The sequence below is a fragment of the Mixophyes fleayi genome, chromosome 11 (genome assembly GCF_038048845.1).
Source record: "Mixophyes fleayi isolate aMixFle1 chromosome 11, aMixFle1.hap1, whole genome shotgun sequence".
In the NCBI taxonomy this organism is placed as follows: domain Eukaryota; kingdom Metazoa; phylum Chordata; class Amphibia; order Anura; family Limnodynastidae; genus Mixophyes; species Mixophyes fleayi.
This window is the reverse complement of record NC_134412.1, coordinates 41,949,357-41,971,874: the sequence shown is the minus strand read 5'-3', so window position 1 is coordinate 41,971,874 and position 22,518 is coordinate 41,949,357. Positions and strand designations below refer to the sequence as shown.

Genomic DNA, 22,518 nt, shown 5'->3' with positions numbered 1-22,518 from the left:
TGTAATAACACTTTTTTCCACTTAATGGGAGCATTTAGGCAACCAACATTCCATGAGAGAATATTTAGGGATGGTGAAGTGCAGAGGAGGAGGTCTATGTTAATTTGTGTGTATGGCATGGCTAGCTCGCCTTCCCAGTCAGTGGTAGGGTATTCACAACAGCTAGGAATCCATGAAACGGTCTCCCACTAAACGCTGCAGAGGATTGCCTTGAGACACAGAGTTGACTCTGGTTTCTCTGGCACATCAGTCATACTCTCCGATTCATCAGCTTAAAGCATAACAAAGAGATAATAAACATTAATATCTGAACACTGTTCAAATCCCATTTTCTATTTTCCTGAACCAAAAAAAATAAAGGTAGGTCCCAGACCTGATGACAGGATGTGAGCGTATAAAATTTTTCATTGAATTGGGAAGAGCTACATGGATGATAATAACAACTATAACATAAACAACCGAAGCATGAGGTTGGCACATAGCAGTTAATTTTCAAGTATGACCAATTACAGTGTGCCTCAGCGGTTAGGGGGTTGTCTATCTAGTCTATCCCCTGGCAGGGATCCCTGCTAGGGCAAGCAACGAAGGAAATAATGGCTAACCACACCTGGGTCATCAAATACCAGAGTTTGACCATTTTGCATCACTCTGAGATTAGCTGGAAAGAGGAGTGCAAAAGGCTTATTGTCATCAATCAAATGCTTGCAGACAGGTGAAAACTCCTTTCTCTTTTGTGAGACTAGCACTAAGAAATCCTTAAAATTAAGGATTTTGTTACCTTCAACTAAAAATAAGCCTGCATCTCGTGATATCCCATATTATATATGGTACCAACTACATGGCAATAAGCCCGTCCTCGTTATGTCCCATATTATATATGGTACTAGCTGCATGGCAATATAAATGTCCATATATGTTTACAAAACAAAAAGACAGTTGTCAGAGCTTTCCTTAACACTGCAAATCTGTGTGTATCTTGCAAAATAAAAATATGTAGTATTGATTCACATTTTGACCAAAACATTTAAGCCTGTATCCTAGGGTCAAGGGCACCTCATTTTATGCAGGTCCTACACTGTCCTATATGCTTTAAACACCATTAAAATGCAGATAAAATTAGATGCACTCACCTCTCGGGTATAGGGGCTTACATCCAGCAAGGACTGGCTTGTGAGCCACACCCAAACGAGTCTTAAATAGGCTTGATACTGCTAAGAGACAAATTAAGAGAAAAAATAGGCCTGCACACGGCAGAAATGCAGGGATGGCGCCTGACAGTGCCCTTGATGCTTGGATGCAGGCTAAAATGTTTTGATCAAAATATCAAGCAATACATCATATTTTAATTTTGCTAGATACATACAGATTTGCAGTGTTGAGGATAAGCACTGAAAACATGCAGACTTACATTAAAACAGACAAAGGAAATTCCCGACGACTCTCCATACAGACTACTAGAAATTGCGAAGATACTGCATGCCAGCACTTGAGTTTTTTTTAAAAAAAACAGCGCAACATGGACATTTCTAAATTTTAAACAGCAATGCCAGGAGACAAGGGAATCCTGTGAACTTAACAATTTTACAACATTTTCAGAAGGAGGCATTAACAAGTGGAAAAACAACTACAGAAGCTTATTGATGGCATAGAAGTAGCTGTTTATTTATTCACAAAACAAATGAGATGAAATAAAGTTAAATGTGTGTTTTTATTGTTGTTAATGTTGTAAAATATATTACACTGCATTTATTTTTTGAACTCAGCAACACATATTATAAAAAAAAGAAAACTCAAACAGAAAAGTTTTATCCTTATGAATGCATTAATTAATATGTATTTATGTATGAATTTGCACCGCTAAATCATTGTAGCATGCAAAGATGGTATATGGTTGGGACTATGTCTCCATACAGGTGGCAGGCAAAAGTATGGGATAATTATCATACAAATCCCAAAAACATCTACTATAGTGTCATACTGTTAAAAATAATAAATATGTTAAGCCACCCAGGCCTGTCAACCTATCAAACCTATGAGTTTTTTACTGAGGATTTTTTTTCTGAGGGCATGGAACAATGCTTGCTTGTCTTGTCAGTGTTAACTGTGTCTTTCAAAAACTTCATGTTATCAAAACCCTGTTCTATATCATTTGAATTGCCTTGTATGTTAGTGTTATCTATCATTTCATTAATTTTCCATGGAACACTTAGATATTTTTGGATTTCAATAGCCGGTCTTCTTTTGTCTGCATTTATTCTCAATAGCTTCTGAAACATGTCTAGTGCATGCCATGTAAATTGCTTCCACTGAGAAGGGATATTCTGGCAATCTTCTGTGGTTTGCCAGAGAAAAAAATCTTCGTATTGCCTGTCTTTACATGATGCTACATCCCAAGGAAAGTACCCAGTAGAAATACAAAAGAGAAGAATACCAAAAGCCCACACATCAAGACTGGAGTCCAGTTGGAGAGTTTCATTATCTTCTAAGCTACAAAGTTCAGGAGGTGAATATGGAACAATCCCTTTCATAGGAGATATCAGAAAACCTTCAAGTCTTGTTAAACCAAAGTCTGAAAGTTTTATATAGTGACAATCTTTATCAAAGAGTAGAATGTTATCCAGTTTTATATCTCTGTGAACCAGTGCTTTGCTGTGCATAAAGTCCAGAGCTTCAGCCAGTTGCATGGCACATCGTTTTACCATTGTCTCAGGAAGTCCAATCTAAAAAGAAATAAAATGTCATATATTTTAACCACATCATTTCTGTATAAAGGCATAACTTTATAAATATCAAATACATTCTTCATTTTTAATTAGAGATGAGCAGTTCGGATTTGGAGAAATCAAACTTTTGGGATTCCGAAATCAAGTCATGATTTGGTTTCTCGCGGCAAAGTCGGCAAAAGGTGATTTTCGTGAAAATGTTAGCTCTTGCGAGATTTGGATAAATATCTTTCATATATAGCCCTCCCTCATGTTCTCATCTGCAATTTTAGAAGAGGAGGGTGGCTGCAAGGCTCTGCTCCGAAAATCACGTTTAGACTAGAAACGACAGCATTAGGCAGAGTGAATTTACATAGAAAACAATACAAAAGATGTGATTATTTTAATGCAGCTCATTTCTGTAGAGATCAGATAGGTGGAATAGTATGTTGATGAATTGGGTGTCAGTCTGTCGGAGAGTTTAAAATAGTGGTTACTGGTTGTTATTATAATATATATATATATATATATATATATATATATATAGTATCTATCTATCTATCTATCTATCTATCTATCTATCTAGCTATCTATCTATCTATCAATAATACACAGATGCAGCTTGGCACTTTGCTCAATAATCAGGTTAAAAGTCTATTCACATATAGAAAGTCTTAAAAGCACTCCGGAGATGTATAAAAAGAAGTTGGGTAAGAGGAATGGGCGCCTAAAAGTGCAGTATTTCAGAACAGCTTTATCACACCAAAATGTAATAGCATATATGAGTACCAGATGGATATAGGTATGGAACATAAAGGAAGCAATCCCACGGGTTCAATAAGAATTCTTCAGTAGTTTATTGTCATCTCGTATACAAAAGGAAACAGAAACAAACAATAGTGTAGTATCATTAGATGTAAGTGGATCCCAACACCACACCACATGCACTGTTTGAGTTTGTGCGTACCAAATAAAGGATAAAATCATCACGTTGTGGTTGATACTTTCGAATAGAACAAAGAAGCCACATATGGTGTAGTATTTTCATATGAATAAGAAATTTAATGAACATATAATTAATGCACTCACAATATGAAATTAAAAGTAGGCTTATCTGGGAACACTGTTGCAAACTGGAATTATATCCCCTAGAGGGTGCTTCCACAAATGCAAAAGGAGAAAGTTCCCAAGGTTTCCACAGCCTGTCCATTTCTATAAACTCTTTGCACCAAGCAATACACTGATTTCTCAAACAGTCCACAGTAATTTCTCAATGCGTTTCATTTTTAATAGCAACAGACTTCATTGGCAGATAAACTTATGTGGCATCTAGCGTTATTTTTATATAGAGCTGCGCCATCTTGCGCAAGCGCAATCTCACGATAGTGGCAGGATCATTCCCAGTTATGTGACCTAATTCCAGCTTGTCATACATAGAATCTAAGCATTCATCAGCAGCCATATTAATAGTGGGCAACATTAATATATCTATACACAATAAATTGGACAAAATTTGTATAAATACGAACAACTAAGATGTATTAAAACATGAAAAGATTAAAATAATAATATACAGTTTTGGCTCATATAAAATTATATAATCAAAATACATATATAAACAATTTACACATTTACAATCCATAAAAACCATCTAACCTATTACTATTATATTACTCATTATAATAACTAAAAGAAGTATAGAAAATATGTATATATAAAATGTATATAAAAATGTATGTAAAAAGGCTCTAAGACAATCATAACAGATAATGCAAATGTAAAAATCATAAGATAAAGCGATTTCATAGCTCTTATTCAATCTCCTAGGAGATAGAGTACCAAACTCAAAAATCCAATACATTTCCCTCTGTGCAAGCTTCTTTAGAAGGACACCACCCCTTGGTCCCATGGTTACATGTTCAATAGCCTTAAAGGTAATCTGTTAAGGATCTGAATTATTTTTCTGTAAAAAGTGTTTCAATATTGTGTGAGACTCTCTACCTTGTTTTCAGATGCTCCTAACATGTTCCTGGATCCTATGTTTCAGTACCCGTTTAATTTTACCTACATATTTCAGACCACAAATACACTGTAACAAATAAACCAGCCTTGTGCTCATAGAATTCATAAGATCTTTTACTTCAAACTTCTTACTGTTATCATGACGTGTAGACAATCTTCCTAAGTGGGTTCACATATTTGCAAATATTACAATGACTGCACTTGATAAATCCCTTAATATCCATCAAAGGGGTTTTATTTGCATTCTTTTCTTCGGTAAGTAGCCTAGGGGTCAAGGTATACTTCAAATTTTGATTTTTTAAGTAAACCACCATAGGTTTATTGGGTAGAATACTTTTCACGATAGGATCCATCTTTAGGATGTTCCAATGTTTAGAGAAAACTGACATAATTCTGTTTTCCTCACAAATTAATTGGGTAATCTATGATGTTTCCTCCATTTTTCTCTCTTTATTAGAATATGTTAATAGATCCATCCTGTCCGTTTCCTCTATTTTCTTAATTTCCCATTTGATTAATCCCTTGGGGTACCCACTATTTCTAAACCTGTCCGAATATAATGATAATTATTCCTGACAATGCTCAGTTTCACTACAGTTCTGATTAATACGGTAGAATTGTAAAAACGGGATATAAGTTTGCCACTTCTTCACGTGACCGCTATTGAAGTGGAGATAGCTATTTGCATCTACTGTCTTTATATGATTCCTGGGGATAAATGTATGAAGGATCGGTTTCTGCAAGTCGCTAGAAATCGTCAACTTTGCAGGGGAAATTTAAAGCGGCAATGGCTTTTAAAGACTTTGTCCTTTAAAAGCCATTGCCGCTTTAATTTTCCCCTCCAAAGTCACCGATTTCCGTCGACTAGCAAAAACCGATCCTTCATAGATTTTTCCCTGATCACAATTTTATCATCTGTGCCCACTAATATCAAATCTAAATATTCAACATGTCTATCATTAGATGTTGCTGTGAACTTGAGATTAAACTCGTTATTGTCTATGTATAATAAGAATTTGTCAAATGATTCACCATCACCTTTCCATACGATCAAAATATCATCTATATATCTTTTAAACAAAATGATATCCTCAGAAAATTATATATAGATATATTGATCAAAAACTAATTAACAAGTTCGCAAAACTAGGTGCAAATATTGTACCCATAGCGGGCTTGCAAATTTGTAAATAAAAATCATCTAAAAATTTTAAATAATTATGGGTCAAAATAAATTGCATTAGGTAACAAATAAAGATATTATGTTCCTCTATAAGTGAGGTGTCCGGATCAAGGTATTGTTTTCATGTCTCTATGCCCTTCTCATGTTTTTCACGTGTATTCTGACTCCCATCTGAAATCTTTAAATATCTGCAATATACTTGTAGTGTCTTTAATATATGAGGTCAGACCTACCACATACTTCCTTAAAAACACATCTACATTGTGATAGGAAGGAACGCCTATGCCACCCTGTCTGTTGCTGCTGGGAACTGGCTGGGCTTACTTTGCCACCGTTCCCTTTCGTTATCCCATATGCACCCTCTCACCACAGTAGGTGGGGCTTACAAATGCTGCCACCACTGGACTCCTTCTGCCGGTAGGACTCCAGGGTAACAACATAGAGCTTAAGGAGGGCCCGTTTTACCATGTCATAGTCTGCACAGTCCACTGGGGCCACTCTGCGATAAGCTTCCACTGCACGACCTTGTAACATGGGAACCAGATACTTTACCCTCTCCTGTTTGGGCAAGTCATGGAGGCTACAAGACATTTCAAACACATGCAAATGTCCATTAATATCTCCAACAGTGTCATCAAATTTGGTAAAGTGAAGAGAGCCCAATCTCGGCGCAGCAGATGACTGTTCACAGGCCGCTGCAGGAGGCGGTGCCCACGATTGACCCACAAATTTGTGACAAGCAACCGCTCCGCCTCAGTTGTTTTGTTTCCTATTGACCACAGCTGCTGCATTAATACAGAAAAGTTACCCTCATGAAGCTGTTGAACTTGCATCACTGCTTCACTCTGTTTGAGGGGACTGTTGCTGGAAACAGGTGCTATGTTCTGGGATGATACTGATGGTACCTCTAGGTTTGGAGTTAACGTCTCCTCCTGGTCACTGTCGTAGTCAGCTTTCTCATCTGCTGACCCGTACTGCGCATCCCAGGCCTTCAGCGCCTTTTTCATTTTGCTCCTTGTCGCTGTGTAAGGAATTTCTAACTTCTTTGGTTTGCACAGTATCTCAAGGTCCGCCTTGGACATTTTACTGTACTTAGACATCCTGTGCTTTCTCCTGGCTGCAGTTATTCCTCTCCTGAATAAATCAGCTCTCCTGACTGGTGCACGAAAAGCCACCTATGCTTATCCCGTCGCTTGCCACCAGAAATCTGTGACAGGGTGGACCGCCTATTCCACCCTGTCTGTTGTTGCTGGGAACCGGCTGGGCTTACTTTGCCACTGTTCCCTTTTGTTATCACAAATGTGCCCTCTCATCGCAGGCTTACAAATGCTGCCACCACTGAACTCCTTTACTGGCATCCAGAACCAGGTTTCTTCTGGGTAACTGATGCTGCAATTGTACCTCGTTACTGGTGTACCTGGGATGGTACTCCTGACCTCTTCCTATGGATCAGGGTTGCTGTGGATGGATCCCCCCTGGCCTATCACACTAGCCAGAGCTGCTGGGTAGAAGCAAAGTAGTGGTACTGGATACTGGGCCCAAACCTCAGAAACAATCGGGAATGGATTAGATTTTGGGTCTAATATGTAGGTCACAGGGATAGAGATGTTTCCAAGCAGGTCTTTGAAGCAAGTGATGGGGAGCAGGGCAGATGGAACATGAAGAACAATTTTAAATACAAAACAGTGCTTTTTATACAGATTTGAACACAGCCTCACAGGGTAAGCCAGTCCCTTGAGGTCTGAGCTATTTTTAGAATCATTATGCAATTTGTTTAGCCAAACATGGATTTACATGCAATGCAAAGCTAACAATATTTACTCGTATCTGTGATATTCTAAAACTTGCTGTGATTTCCTGCATCTCGTTTTTAGACGCAGGAAATCTAGTATCAAGTCTTAATTAAACCTTCCTGTGCCTTTAGGTGCTGGACCCACACACATCAAAAGGTCTAATTGACATGAGATTAATATGGGTCCTTTCTTCAGACAGCTGCTGAATACACATTTCCAAAGAAAGTCACAAAACCCCAAACAAATCATTTTTTCCACATCACGATACACAAAAGACTTCTTCCACAAAGGCTTATTGTATCAGATAAATACCTCAGAAATCATGCATCTCCTCTAGCAGGATTAAAACAAAAGAGTTTCTTCCATTGTCTCAGAAATAAAGATTTCCTTTACCAAAATATACAAAATATGAAAAATCATCATCATCAGTTATTTATATAGCGCCACTAATTCCGCAGCGCTGTACAGAGAACTTATTCACATCAGTCCCTGCCCCATTGGAGCTTACAGTCTAAATTCCCTAACATACACACACACACACACACACACACACACAGACAGAGAGACTAAGATCAATTTTGGTAAGTGCATTTACAATTATATAAATAAGCGACCTGCGCTATTTCCATTTAATAAATTTATACCATAAGTTACTTATAAGTAATCCAGTCAAATACATATTTAGAGAGACGCGACGTTAAGGACTCAATTCCAGCTATAATTGGTTTACCTGGAGGAGCTACTAAAATTTATGTATTCTTAGTAGAAGGTAAAAAATGGGGATAATTGGATTAGTTACCATAAGATTACTTCAATTTGAAAAAAATACTTAATATAGATACATTCTTAAATACGAATAAATAGATTAAGTGCTTCTTTTGTAATAATATTTTTTGTAAAGACCTTACAGCAACACTGCTCTTAACATTGAAACATATTAATTTGTTGGATCCCCAGGCAATGAGACATAAAAGATTGGTCCCCTAAGAGTCTTCAAGCTACCTTAATATAATCAACTTTGTTCAGGAGTACCATGCAACCCCCTTTGTCTGCTAGTTTTATAACTAAATTTGTATTGTCTCTAAGGTACTTAAAAGCTTCTGTTTTCATCAGATTCCTATTAGAAGGGGTTTTATAATCATGATAGCAAAGATCAGGAGTTACCAACTTTTGAAAAAGATCAATATCAATATCAAACTGCTTTTCAGATTCAAACTGATAAAATTTAGAAGTTCGTTTTAGACCTGATTTAGAGATGCTTTCATAATTAGTTATCAAGGCCTAATCTTTCATGGCAAAATACAGAGTAACTTTTCTCACATACCTATTAATATCAATATAAAGTTGGAATTTGTTGGGTTGTTGTGGAGGTGCAAATGAAGGACCTTTACTTAGTACGGACACTTCTGGTTCAGATAAGATATGGCTTGAAAGATTAAATATGCCATTATTTTTAGTAAATTAGTATCATTTACAGGTGCCTTCTCTTGTAAGACCTTGCCCCTCCTCCGCGTCCCTCGTCTTCTACAACTTGACGTTTTATAGGGGAAGCTATTCTTATATTCTCTTTGAGGGTTTATATCGGATGTAGCAATTTGTCCAGTGGTGTGAAACCAGGTGACAAAAAAATCTTCACTTTTACTACAATCAGTCTCTTCCAATGTTGAGAACTTTTCTCTAGTCACTGGTTCAAAACGTACTTGTCTCTCACACATAGAACTAGGTAGTGTGTTATGCTTCCTTTTTGGAACAGTTTCCCATGAATTAGTGGGCCTATTATCCCGTTCTGAGATAAAGTTGCGTTTGTAGCTTTTATGGGTGGTGAATCCTGTCCATGTCTTAACATTTTCCTGTTCATAATCTCGCTTATCACTAATATATTTCCTTTATTTTACCTTGATCACAACATTTGTAATTTGGTCTATTTTTATATTTAACACTAAAGTCCTCTTTATCCTTGAATGGTTCCAAGAGAGCTTTCTTTATTTGTATTCTCAATATAATTAAATAGTTGTTTTTTCTCATGTATAATGAGTTTTATTAGATTTTTTGAGCATTCATGTAGAATGCTGTTCCATTCTTTCATAAAGATGGGATTATTTTGTCCAAATGTTGGGGATTTATTTATTTTTAGTCCAGCAGGGATGCGGTCAACTTTCTGATTGTATTCAAGACTTTTTTTTTCCCACCATATTTTAGTTTTTTTAATTAAGAGCTTCTCTACATCCCAAAAAAGATTATCTAAATCATTGGTCTTATCCACCTGGATTACATCATCATTGAAAATCTTTTGACAGAATTCTGTCCTTTGATTCATCCTGTTAAAAGATTTTCCTTACAGAGAAACATAGAGGAATCTTTACTTGTGACCTAAATGCAATTTTTTTTTATTCATAATTATTTAACATTTTTGGATGATTTTTAGTTACAAATCTGTGGGCCCACTATGGGTACAATATTTGCACCAAGTTTTGCTAACTTGTTAATAGGGAGTTCGCAGAAAAAAAATATATTTGATCAAAATCAATTTTCTGAGAATATCATCTTGTATAAAAGATATATAGATGATTTTCTGATAGTATGGAAAGGTGATAGTGAATCAGTGGACCAATTGTTATTATACACAGACAATAACGAGTTTAATCTTAAATTCACGGCAACATCTAATAGATAGACAGGTTGAATACTTAGATTTGATATTAGTGGGCACAGATGATAAAGTGGTGACCAGGAATCATATTAAGACAGTAGATGCAAATAGCTATCTCCACTTCAAAGAAGTGAAAAACTAATATCCCATTCTCACAGTTCTACCGTAATAAGTGGAACTGTAGTGAAAATGAGCATTGTCAGGAACAATTATCATTATATTCAGACCGATTTAGAAATAGAGGGTACCCTGAGGAATTAATCAAAGGGGCAATTAAGAAAATAGAGGGAATGTAAGGATGGATCTATTAACATATTCTAATAAAGAGAGAAAAATGAAGGAAATATCATAGATTACAAATTCCAATTGTGAGGAATATAGAATTAGATCAGTTTTCTCTAAACATTGGAACATCCTAAAGATGGATCCTATCGTGAAAAGTATGTGAAATATGTGAACCCACTTACAAAGATTTTCTACAATCAAGATAACAGTAAAAAGTTTGAAGTAAAAGACCTTATGAATTATATCATCATCATTTATTATATAGCACCACTAATTCTGCAGCGCCGTACAGAGAACTCACATCAGCCCCTGCCCCAATGGAGTTTACAGTCTAAATTCCTTAACAAACACTTACACACAGACTGAAACACACTAGGGTCAATTTCATAGCAGCCAATTAACCTACCAGTATGTTTTTGGAGTGTGGGGGGAAACCGGTGTACCCGGAGAAAACCCATGCAAGCACAGGGAGAACATACAAACTCCACACAGATAAGGCAAAGGTCAGGAATCGAACTATTAACCCCAGTGCTGAGAGGCAGAAGTGCTAACCACTTAGCCACCGTGCTGTCCACAATTATATGAACACATCAGTGGTTTCTTTGTTAGAGTGTACCTGTGGTCTGAAATGTGTAGGTAAAACTAAATGGGTATTGAAACTCCAGATTCAGGAACATATTAGGAACATCAGAGTGCTCCCAGCGATAACGTCGACGTGCGTTTCGCTGTATGTTGCTTATTCAAAGCAAAACTTGCCGTCGGCGTTATTGCTGGGAGCACTCTTGTTATTTACTTGGAGAAGTTTGATAATGCAGATCTACCCCAATAACTCCAGAGCTAGAGGGGAAATTGTTAGGTAGTCAGCAATACACTACCCATAATATTGGTCAATATGGAGGTAACATACCTTTGTAATTTTAGAACTGGATTCAGATGTATTTATGTTCATTAGCTGGTGTCTTATATAGATACTTATAGATTGACCCCTATTAATACTATCAGTGGGGAATTTACAAGACAGCCTTTAGTGTATGTATCTACTAGGTACCCAGCGAACGGCACCAACCAGATATTTATCTTGATTAAATTGCAAGCTTAGATCTGTTATTATACAAATCAAGCAGTCATGATCTAATATTAATTGATTCCAGGATAGAGATTATGCAATGATTTGAGTAGGATTTGACTACATAATACTATAGTCCTCGCTCCTCTCTGTCTAACGGTACCTTGATTACATTTATATCAGTGGCAGATTATGGACCACTGATCTTGTAGGACCATATCTGCATATTATCTATATCTATACAGTCTCCTTACCATATGTTCCTTGGGATTAAAGCATATAGGTATAGATACACAGTGCTTCCAGTTTTAATTTCTAATTTTAATCAATAGAGTGATATCAACCTATATTTCGCTTTTAATCATATCTAATAAAAGTTATGTTTTAAGGGGATGGTCTTAATACAATTATGAAGATATAGATCCATAGTGCACCTAGTTTCAACCAACTACTGTTCTTTCTCTCTTCAATCACATACAATATACATTGTCATACATGAATTCAACAAAAATAACATCAGTCATTAGATATACTACATAATCGTCACAATTGTTTTAGAGGTTTTTAACATACATTTATTATCTGCATTTTATGTATACATATTTTCTATACTTCTTTTTATTATAATGAGTAATATATTAGAAATAGCTTAGATGTATTTTATGGATATTTATTGTAAATGTGTGAATTTTTTATAAAAGTGTATATTATATTAATCTGGTTATATTTTAATATATCTTAGTTGCTTGTATTTATACACTGTAAAAGTTTTGCTCAATTCATTGTGTATAGATATATTAATGTTCCCACTATTAATATGGCTGCTGGTAGATGCTTAGATTCTATGTATGACAAGCTGGCATTAGGTCATATGTCCAAGAATGCTAAATCCTTGTTCAGCTAGAAATGGAGTCTGGAGAAAGTGGTGTGTTCATTGGTGGAGTAATGGGAGATATTATTTACTGTGTAGTGGTAGAATGTAGTATTTAGTAGTAGTTTAAAAACAGAAGTCTGAAACCATGTGACCTTCATATGCGTTTCAGGGGGAACACATATTGTTTGTAACACTGTGAGGGGTGGATACATGCAATAGGATTGACAATTTCCTAAGATGAACTACAGCTGACAACCCTTTGGTACTATATATAGTCAGGTAATTATAATGGTGTCTTATTTATGCTTATTCTGTCTGCTGTTCTATGTAAATCTGTCTTGAAAAAGGTCTGGATGTGAGACTGAAATGTCGACTACAATATAAAGGAACTGGATTGAAAATAAAGAATAATCTATTTGTTTTAAATGGTGAGTGCCCTCTCTACTTTTTGAATAGATAGATAGATAGATAGATAGATAGATAGATAGATAGATAGATAGATAGATAGATAGACAGTATTTAACTTATGTGCAAAATAGAAATCTAATTTGCACCCCTTGCATTGTAACATGGTTTTGTCCAGGAGACTACTTACTCATTTTTTTTACTTAACTTTCCTTAATGAATAAGGCACATCATTCTGAACTGGTATTTAGTGGAGAGAACAAATACTTATTTATTTTAAAATCTAGAGTGTTGCTAGTGATAGCATTCTTTTGAGGGGCAAAATCAATCACATCTTTAGTAAGCGGCCAAAACCAGGGTGTTCTGTAATAAGCACACCCCTAAAAAAACCAATATATTTCTTGCTTTTAACATGCAAATTGTTTCTAGTGAAATAAATTTTTTGAGGAGCAATATCAGTGGCATCTTTAGTAAGTGGACAAAAAACAGGGACAGCATAAATATATTTCTTGCTTTTATAATGCTTCAAATTCTGTTATTCACTCCAAGGTGTAGGGGAACCCCTATACCCTTTGCTAGATGTAAGCCCCTATACCTGGGAGTGAATAAACAGAGTTTGGAGAAATGTCAATATGATCTATGAAGATACAACACATATAATATTCCACGCAAATCTTAAATGAATATCTCATAAGTGAACTCACAGTGGGATGTGACGGAATTTATGTGGTGTGGGGAAAACGCTTTTTGTGAAGAATCAGTTTTTCACTTTTTGACACTTGATTTTGATGAAGATGAATGATTTATGAATGTCAATTTTTATTACCTTTTTATACATGTTGCACTATGATATGTCTATTGTTTGTTTCATTTACATACACATTTTTTTGGAAGAACAATTAAGGATGATTTACACTACAGACTTTGGGACATGTGACATCAACATCACTGAATGGGAAGTTCACAGAACAGAACAGAATTGCAAATATTCACAAATTATTTTTTTAATCCCTTATAATTTGAATTTTTGACTGTTTGAAATACACTATGAACTAGGCTCCTTTGGGGAACTTCTATATAAGCTTCATGTATATGATGTATCAATAGTGCCATCCCTGTCCCTAAAATTTTTGTTGTACCACTGTAGGCATGGCTCACAAATGGATCAGGATCCTAGGTACAGAGGCTTTGTTTTGAGTAGGATGTGCTGATTTACTTGGGATCTTTTGGTATATCTGATTCTGTTTGGTGATACAAATATTCATCCTTCATTTGCAGTGCATTATTTTTTAAATAGACCTTTAATGTATATTTTATTTTCAAACTAGTGGCACACATCTGATACTAATAATTCCCATTCTAATGTCACATATAGCAATCACTTTTGCACACCGTAACTATAGAGCAGCCTCCTTCCAAAATTTCTTAACCATATGGAGATGTGAGGATAAGTAGTAGTAATACTAATTATAATGATTTTACAAATAAAAATTGAGGATGTAACTTTTGAACTTGCAAATGTGCAAGAGGATGAGCAGGATAATTGTGGATCTGAAAATCAATTTGTTTTTGAACAAAATAATGAGGAGGATGCTGATGATTGTGTTGAACTAACCAGTGATACCACCTCATGCCCATGATAAGAAGTACTTCTTCTGTTTTGAAATATTTTTATTCCAACCCAGACACCATTTGTGAAGGCATTTATCGCATTTGTGATGCCAAAATAAGTAGAGGTAGGGACATTTATCATCTCTGCACTTCCTCCCCATTATGTTATATGCAAGTAATCATTCAAAAGGTGGCAAATTGTGTATAGTAGCAAGTAGCCCAGAATAAGGTAGCAGTCGAACGGATAGACACCTTGTGCAATCCTCACCATCAACACCTTTATCATCAACCTCCAAATAATTAGTATGTAGTCCAGCATCCAATTCTCCAATTTCAAATGACTCTTCTATTGCAATCCATAAATACCACGAGACATCCTTGCACACCACAGCAGTTGTTGCTGGAGATGATACATTGATACAGAAGGGTACTAAGAGGAGCAAGCAGCATAGTTTTAAACAATTGTCTGTGAAACAAGCGTTTTATAGAGTAACCAAGTATGACAGTAAGTATCCTGTCGCACAGATGATCACTAAAGCCATGACAGCTATTTAGCATTGAGTATGCATTCAATTTACGTCATCAATGCATCAGGTTTAAGCCGATTAGTTGAGGTAATTTGTCTAAGCATCCAAATTCCATCTCAACACCATTTCCTCAGCTGTACTGGGAGTTTTAACAGGAAGTCATTTAGTCCCTGAAAAATGCCATTGTACCGACTGTCCACTTAACTATGGATATGTAGACAAGTAGTACTGGTAAAACAAAAGACTACATTGTGTATCTTCTTTTGTAAAATGAAAATGTAATTAATCTAGACATCTGTGATTAGGGTGATTACATTGTCACCATTGAGGAAGATGACCAATGTTAGCTAAATGCACTTGAGTAATTTGTTAACATCCCTATCTACTCTCCAGTTCAACAACCAACAGCCTAAATGTTTGCTTTAGTGGGACCTAAACAAATCCAGCATTTCAGCCACAAAAATGTCAGTCCCTGTCCCTGAAGTGCTTGCTTTGATAACCTATATACCTGTCCTTTCCAACATATTGATAGGTGGTTGGGAGGGCCCAAGGACAAATCTACCTTGCACCATTTAACATTATGACATTGGTGCATCACCATCTTTTAAATGTCTACTGATGCCACTGTTCATCTAATGACATCTTATTCTTACTGTCTCTCGAATTTCCAATCCATGATGTATGCTGTCTACCGTTCAAAATATAGTGTGCGTGATCTTTCACTATGTTTCTTCTGGGTGCAGCCCACCTTTGTCTATCTACTTGGTGAACTTTCTACTGATGCTGCGTGTCTATCGAATGGCCTCTTATTTCTTACTGCCTCTTGAATTTCCAATTCATGATGTACGTGGTCTTGTACCATTTTTCTTCTGGGTGCAGTCCACCCTCTTCTATCTACTTTTCAAAATGTCTACTTATGCCACTGTCCATAGTTTAGTTCATATGTCCATGATACCAAATTCCATCTCGATTCCATTTCTACCGAACAGCAATTCCTCAGCAGAATTGGGAGGTTAAACAAAATGTCATTCAGTCCCTAGAAAGTGCCATTGCACCAACTCTCCACTTAATTATGGATATGTGTTCAAGCATTACTAGTCAAACAAATGACTACATGACCGTGACAGCCCACTGATTAGGTGTATTACCATCAGCAACAGCAGCAGCGGCGAACTCGGTGTGGAACTGCAATTGTATGAACTTGGCACAGGATTCCATTTTGAAGCAGAGGGATGGTCACTGTAATTGTATGGCATAGTGGCTCCAAAAAGACAAGATGGTGAATACATCTTTGTCTAAATCTGAGTGGTGTGGTTGGCATACAGCTAATATTAATATTAATATTACTTAATTATTGACTTTTTTCTTAGATGATGAATCAAATTTGTTTATTTGCATCCTGGTTTATCTTTTCATGATTTTCTCAATGAGATAGTGGAATATATTTACAAATTAAAAAATGTAGATTACAGCTACAACTTCACAATATAAACAACTCTAAAGTGGAACAAGTTCTTGTCTAGCAATAGAAGTTACATACAAGGGGGTTCATTTAGATTTGTATGTAAATGCGCTTTCCATATCATGTAAAATATTTTGTACTGTGCATGCACACAATGGCACCAATATTTTTAGCTGCATGCATGTATCGTTTGCCATCCCCAGTGCTTCGAAAAACAGGTCATGGGTGTAAATGAGCAAGTGTGGTGCAGTGAGGGCATGGCAATGCAAGTAAATCATTTCCATCTGAGCTGCGAACATATTTAGGGCTTAAACTATGTCTGAAATGTAAGTTTTTATAGGCATTTTTATGATATTATGAGATGTTACTAAACCACTCTCAGAAGTCCTCCAGATTCTCAGGATTATTTGACTTTAAAGAATATGAGATTTCTTTATACATTTCATGTAAGTACCTTTTGGGCTTTGTTTCAAATGTAATGCTTAAAGTAAATGGACAAAAACACAAGGAAACTTTTTAAAAAATTGTTTATTACTGCAAACATCCAAATTACAAAGCCAAATCACACGTACAAAAAAAACTAAATTAAATTTTTTGCAACCCTGTTTGGCCCTTGGGATGACACTCGAAGTCAGTTTGGCCTTGACCTGACTTCTGATTAACCATGATGTGGTGGTCAACAGTGGAGAAGAAGCAGAGGGCAATGGGACAGCCGAGGGTGGAGGTGCAGCAGAGGGTGAAGGTGGGGCCAAAGAGGGAGGTGGGGCAACAGTGGGCATTTGGGCAACAGAGGGCATTTGGGCTGGAGAGGGCAGTCGGGCTTAAGAGGACATTGGTGCAGCGGGGTAAAGTTGGGGAGGATAAGGATGGTAAACCTAGGGAGTATAACAAGGGCAAAGTTGGGGAGGATAACAAGTGAAATATTGTGGCATCTGGGCTTCTGGAGAGAAATTTGACATAGGGCCAGGAGTGAGGAAACGTGCTATAGGAGAATGAGAGGAAATATGTGTCATAGGGGGTGAAGTGGTATCATCTGTCATAGGGGCAGGAGAGGAAACATGTGGCATTGAGGCTAGAGGGTTGATGGTGAAGTATTGTATGAAAAGGTCAGTGAGATGGGTCAGGGTAGTGTCAATTTTTTGGAAAGTGTGAGGGATATGGGTTAGGCTAATGTTTATGTCCTGGGTGTTGCTTGCTACTGCTTGGCTAAATTGCTGCATTTTAGAGGTAAAATCTAGGAAGTGTGTAGCCTGCCCACTGCCCCCTGCTTCCTCTTCCATCTGAGGCTCTTCCACAACACTGGACAGCTCCTCTTCTTCCACTCTATCTGCAAATTCACCTAACATAATAGAAGAAGAATACAAACCATAAACATCTATTTTTGACTCAATAACATCCATGTTTTTGGATCATAGTAGATTTAATAACATTTTTGTTTTATTAAATGCAAGTTGGTATGTATATATGGGGGTCATCTTTTCTCCAAACTGCTAAAATGTAAATATAAATATATTAACCAGCATATATGTGTGTTGGGTGGAATGATACCTAGCCATACTTTTGAAATCTCAATGTAATCTTGTCTGAAAGTAGTCGTTAACCTTGAAGACCGTTGTCAGATTCTACAATAGGCTATATGGTTTGCATTATAATTTCCAAGGATTTAAGAGTTTTATAATTGGCAAATGCTTATATTATTTTTTTTTTAAAGTCAGCTATTGTTGATGGGTGGGTTTCTGTAAACAAAACATGTGTCATTGGCAAATACAAATTTAGCAAAGAAATTAATTTTAAGGCCTATACTTTTATGTTGAAAATGAAAAATTAAATATACTACTAGATTGTTAAATCAAGTTACTTACATTTTTCTTCAGGGGCTTGAGATGGGCTATGTGCCTCCTCCTGCTGGATCTCCTGGGATTCCTCCAAGGGTTCCTGCAGGGGCTGTTCCATGTAATCCAGGGGTTCCTCCAGGGGCTCAACCTCTGCCTCCTCTCTGGCCTCCTCTGTGGCATCCTACCTTGCCTCCTGTTGGTAGCGGCAATGGCAGTATTCAGTTTGAAGAACTTTGACACATTTGTATTTTATGAATTATTATCTCTCTCTGCTAGACAGCTAGATACATAGATATAATCCTAGGCTTCATATTTTTAATTATTAAATACCACACATGGAGCATTCCTCCACTATTTCCCAAATACAAACATCTCTACACCACTTCATATAGACTTGACCTAGGAGGTTTATTAAAATGTAATTATCCTAAAGTGAATGTAATCACATACTGACATATCAGCGCCGGAACCGAATACACTAAACACCCACTAGTAAATCCGTGAGGTATATAAATAACAACAATTTATTGGTGTCTCATACAAACATAGTATTATATCATAAGCATAAACAACATATAAAATAATCACTGGCCAGTGAATAAATGATAATAACTGTAGCATGTTGGTAAAACATACAATCTGAATAGCTACATAGAGGAGAAAATATATATGAGATCGATGTATCTGGTACTGAAATAACCATATATCTCAAAGTCAAATAGTACTCCTCCAATCAGTAAGCCAAGAGCTCGGTCAAAAACAGAATCCAAATCCAAAATATAAACGCGGTGTGGCCATACCAACTAAATCCGGAATGACAAATTCCCTTTGTGTAGGGACTGATTTCAATTAAATCTAATAGAGTGAATAGTTCCACAAAGTGATTTAGCAAAAAATTAATTGCATATAATTACTGTAAATAAATGGTCTCACTGAGTAATAGATGGACGATCCCACTCAGCGCAATAGAATCTATTCGGAACTTATTCCTGTGTATTCAGTGAGTATATGCCGTGGTAACAGTGGCTATCTCCTTGCTCCGTACACTCTGTTCCGCCCAGCACTATGTGTGGTTCGAGTCTCCGGACACATTCAATAAAGGCAGTCCCATTACCCAAATTAATGCCACAGCTGTAGAAAGCATCTATGCACTTTTGAGCGGCAGAATTATACAAGTCCCAATGATGTAGTTGTCCGAGCTCTAGACGAAAAAATGTAGGTGAAAACTAAAGTAAGCTCCCGCTTACAGGAGCATAATTGACCTGCACAGTAATATCACAATCTCCTCGTAACCTGACGCGTTTCATCACTTGAAGGTGATTTCATCAGACCTCTTGTGTATTTTTGACTTTTCCATTGTGGACCCCACAGGTCTTTTCAGCTGTAGGTACGGTTAGACTATCACCCTTTATTCAATTATCATATTTCTATGTGCCGGGATTTTTTGTTTTTTTTTACATACTGACACATCACTATTACATAGCAGGCCTTGTACTTTGCACAATGAAGGTTATTAAAAGCCACATTACTATCTACAATACTTTCTATTCTACACTGGGTTATAACAACATGGGTGGTAGTCACATTTGTGATGCTTTAAAAAACGGAGCTATAAAATCCAAAACGTAAATACTGATTTACAAAAAATTTACGCAACCATTACATTGACAATTATAATGCTGACAACATGTAATCATCAAGGGAAATATATCGCACCAGGTGGACCTAACTAATCCTAGATGGTCAGCTATTCTCGAATACTATAAGGTTAGATATCTACCTACGATCCAAAAGCCATCATAGGATTAGTGCACCCACACATATGAATCATAGATCATAGAGACAGGCCAAAGGAAAAGAAATGTGTATCGGGGCACTCTGAGGACCATACATTAAAATATATTCAAAACTTTATTGATTTACACTAAAAACATATTCAATATCAGTGTGTTTACACATGGAGATTGAGACAATTAGCGAAATTTAAAACATGTAGCAGTAGTGAAAAACCAAAATAATAACTGTTAATACTAGCAGTATAATCGGCAATCTGCTGCTATTCTGAGCAGAAAGTACCAATTATCTGAATCTTTGGTTCAGTATTCTTGATCTTAAGAGGTGTATAAATAAGGGTCTCTCTATTTATTTTATTTACAAATAGCTCTGCCTTCCGAATAGTCCTTTCTCTATAACCGCTACATTCCAATCTGTTTATAAATTCCTCAGCCCTCCATGCAAAAATACTCACATCAGAGCAATTGCGTTTCATCCGAAGCAGTTCCCCTTTCGGTATGCCCCGGATTACTGCTGGGAAGTGTGAGCTAGTAGCATGCAGTAGGCTGATGGTAGCCGCTTTCTTACAATATACATCCATACTTAGTTGACCTCCTATCATTTTTGAGACCATTAGGACCAAAAAATTGATCCAATCCTCATGGAACTTAGAGGTTAATTTTAGATTTAAGTCGTTGGAATTGAGTACCTGAGTAAATTCGTGGAAGAGAGTCTCCTCTCCATCCCACAGAATGAAATCATCTATATACCTCAGTCACATACTTATGTGGCTAGTATAAACTACATGGGTATCAGTGAAGACTCTCTCCCTTTCTCACCATCCCAGAAAAAGATTAGCATATGTCGACACACATGCACTACCCATTGCAGTTCCTCTGATTTGTAGATAAAATTTCCCTTCGAAGACAAAGTAGTTATTAAGTAATACAAATTCTAGGAGCAATAATATGAAATTACTTAAATCATCCCTTTGTCCCATATCTAGGAAATACTTCACCGCATATAAGCTTTGCTCATGTACTATGTTAGACTAAAGGGATTCCACATCAAATGATGCTAGTCTAGTCTGTCAATGAATTTACTTTCTTTTTCTGTAAGGCTGCACATATCCAAGACTATAGGTCTTCCAGGTGGATTATTCTCATCCTTATGCACCTTAGGTAGGATCTAGAATGTTGCAATCCTTGGATGGTCAGCCTAAAGAAAATCAAAATTAGATTGGGAGATGATCCCCATTGTCAATGCCTCCCATAATCATGGTGTTATATTGAAATTGGTAATTGCCAGTAGGGTTAAAAATAAGTATTTTGTAACAATTAGTATTGTTAAGTTGGCTATACACCTCACAGAGATATTTATTCCATGGGCATAATACAACATTTCCACCCTTGTCCGACAGTTTCACTATGATGTCATCCCAACTTTCAATCTTCTTCAAAGCCTCATGTTCCCCCTTGGTAAGGTTATTATTGATTCTACTTCTAAGGTGTTTGCAATGATATAGACGGTCCAAATCTTTGGACACTAAGGGGTAAATGTATGATGCTCCGATTTCTGCAAGTCACCGGAAATCAGCGACTTTGCAGGTAAAATTTAAAGCGGCGATGGCTTGTAAAGGCAAGTTTGCCTTTACAAGCCATCGCCCCTTTAAATTTTCACTGTAAAGTCGCTGATTTCCGGTGACTTGCAGAAATCGGAGCATCATACGTTTACCCCCAAGTCCCTATAGGTTTTAACCTGGGGACAAATAGAGACATCAGGTGTGAAAGTTGACTTTCTCTTGTTTTTGAACACGGGTAATGTCTCAATGGGCTCTATCTCACATTCAGTAGGGTAATTAGATGTATCAAGTTCCTCCAAGATTTGTAAGGCTAAAGATTCCTCTGCAGAGTCAAAAAACAAATTCTCTGGGTTCACAAATAATTAATTGGTGGTTGCTTGTTCTCTTGTTTCATCAAGAAAAAACTTTTTTAATAAGAGTTTCCTGGAAAAAAGCATAAAGTCTTTCTCAGATTCAAATCTGTTCCATAGGTGAGAAAGATAAACGCTTACCAAGAAGAGAGATCTGATCAGGACTCATGGGTTTATCAGACAAATATTTGACCCTCATGGCGTCTTCTAGTAGCACGTTCTCCTGTTGTTTCTCCGAGGTGGTTGTTGTTGTATCGGGAGTTCCTTTTCCTCCATAGCTTTTCTTTTTCTTATTCTTGTATCGTTCCCCCCCTTTGTATCGGTTTGGGTTTAAACCCTCTCCACATTCTCTTCTTCACAGGCTTGAGCCGAAAATATCCCGCAATGTTGTTCGTTCC

General features: G+C 36.7%; 1 protein-coding gene across 1 annotated transcript in view; it reads right to left on the bottom strand.

The window, feature by feature from the left end:
- Positions 1-1,764: 1,764 nt before the first annotated feature.
- Positions 1,765-22,518, bottom strand: part of LOC142106943 (serine/threonine-protein kinase SBK1-like) — a 54,760-nt gene continuing 34,006 nt past the window's right edge. The window contains exon 3 of the mRNA XM_075190005.1: positions 1,765-2,720. Coding sequence (XP_075046106.1) covers positions 2,031-2,720 — 690 coding nt within the window. The 3' untranslated portion in view covers positions 1,765-2,030. The remainder of the gene's footprint in view (positions 2,721-22,518) is intronic.